The following is a 1,697-nucleotide window of genomic DNA, read 5'->3' as shown; positions in this document are numbered from 1 at the left end:
ACTCGGAAAAGCGATGAGTACGTGAATAATCTTAGATGGAGGCTGGGCCTTCGGCATTGTATTGTGCAGCCCGGCATCGGCAAGAGTGCCGGGATTGTGCTGTTTTATGAGGAGGGTGTGGAAATAAAGGAAATCGCTGTTGGACCGAGGTATATCTATGTGCTAATTCGGTTAAGTCCCAATGCTATGCAATGGAGGGGTACATTCGTATATGGAGAACCTAAATCACATGAATGACATCACATGTGGGAACTCCTGAGAAGGATTAGGAACAATTCTTCTGAACCGTGGCTCATGATAGGTGATTTTAACGAAACCATGTGACAGAGCGAACACTTCTCGCGAGCAAAAAGGTCTGAAAGTAATATGGCCAATTTTCGCCAAGTTCTTGCGGACTGCAATCTTCAGGACCTGCGTTTCAAAGGTACGACGTGGACGTATGATAATAAATAGCGTGGGGACAAGAATGTCAAGGCTCGCCTAGATAGAGGGGTTGCAACACCAGAATGGTGCAAAGCGTTTAGAGAGGCCAAGATCGAACATATCTGTTCCTCAAGATCAGATCACGTCCCCTTGCTGTTGCGATTTGGAAAGAGGAAGGAGTGGAGAAAGGTCAATAAGACATTCAGATATGAGGCCATGTGGGAGCGAAGTGAAAATCTAACAGAAATAGTGCATAATGCTTGGAAAGAGGGGGACTGCACCCCTTCCCTCAGAAACGTTGCCACCAACTTGAAATCAATGAGGGATGTGCTAGGACGCTGGGCTCAGAAGGAATTCAGCTCAGTCCTAAACAGCATCAAATCTCTTCGAGCTAGGCTACAGAGTCTGAGGTTGCAACCACGTTCAAGGGAGACCGATGAGAACATAAAGAAAATCGAAGCTGAGCTTGATGAATGGCTGTTCCGGGAGGAGGTTATGTCGAGGCAAAGGTCAAGGATCTCCTGGCTGCGTGAGGGACATAAGAACACTGAGTTTTTTCATAGAAAAGCAAACTGGAGAAGAAAGAAGAACAAGATTGAGAAATTAAAGAAAGAAGATGGCTCTTGGACTGAGAACACAAAGGATATACACATTGAAATCAATAGGTTCTTCAAAGATTTATATAAGAAGGACGAGGGCGTGAGGCCTCAGAAGTTGATCGACCTAATACCAAGGAAAGTTGAGGCTCATATGAATGATGCTCTGACCAGACCTATCTCAGATTCTGAAGTGGGCGACACCCTCTTCCAGATCAGACCCCTCAAGGCCCCGGGACCGGACGGCTTCCTGGCAAGATTTTTTCAAAGGAATTGGGCAGTATTGAGAGAAGATGTAACTAAGGGGGTGCAAAAAAAATTAATGACGATGTGATGCCGGATGGAGTAAATGAGACCACTATTGTTCTAATACCCAAGAGCAATGATCCTCAAAGCATCAAAGATTACCGTCCAATCAGTCTATGTAACGTCATCTACAAGGTCTTATCAAAAATTCTGGTGAATTGGCTGCGACCCTTCCTAAATGACCTTATTTCTGAATCACAGAGCGCGTTCATTCCCGGCAGATTGATCACGGACAATGCGATAATTGCCTTCAAATGCTTTCATGAGATCCAGCACAGCAAGAATCAGAGAGACACCCACTGCGCCTACAAGCTGGACCTTGCGAAAGCATACGATCGAGTCGATTGGAATTTTTTGGAAGGGGTGCTCCGA

General features: G+C 45.6%; 1 protein-coding gene across 1 annotated transcript; it reads left to right on the top strand.

Annotated features, from left to right (window-relative positions):
- The first annotated feature begins 639 nt into the window (after nucleotides 1-639).
- Nucleotides 640-1,353, top strand: LOC141020823 (uncharacterized). Its single transcript, XM_073495768.1, has one exon. It carries the CDS (start codon nucleotides 640-642, stop codon nucleotides 1,351-1,353), a length of 714 nt encoding a protein of 237 aa, XP_073351869.1.
- The last annotated feature ends 344 nt before the right edge of the window (nucleotides 1,354-1,697 follow it).

The sequence above is a fragment of the Aegilops tauschii genome, chromosome 3, assembly GCF_002575655.3.
Source record: "Aegilops tauschii subsp. strangulata cultivar AL8/78 chromosome 3, Aet v6.0, whole genome shotgun sequence".
Classification (NCBI taxonomy): Eukaryota; Viridiplantae; Streptophyta; class Magnoliopsida; order Poales; family Poaceae; genus Aegilops; species Aegilops tauschii.
The sequence above is the reverse complement of the archived record's forward strand: the minus strand, read 5'-3'. Positions and strand labels throughout refer to the sequence as shown.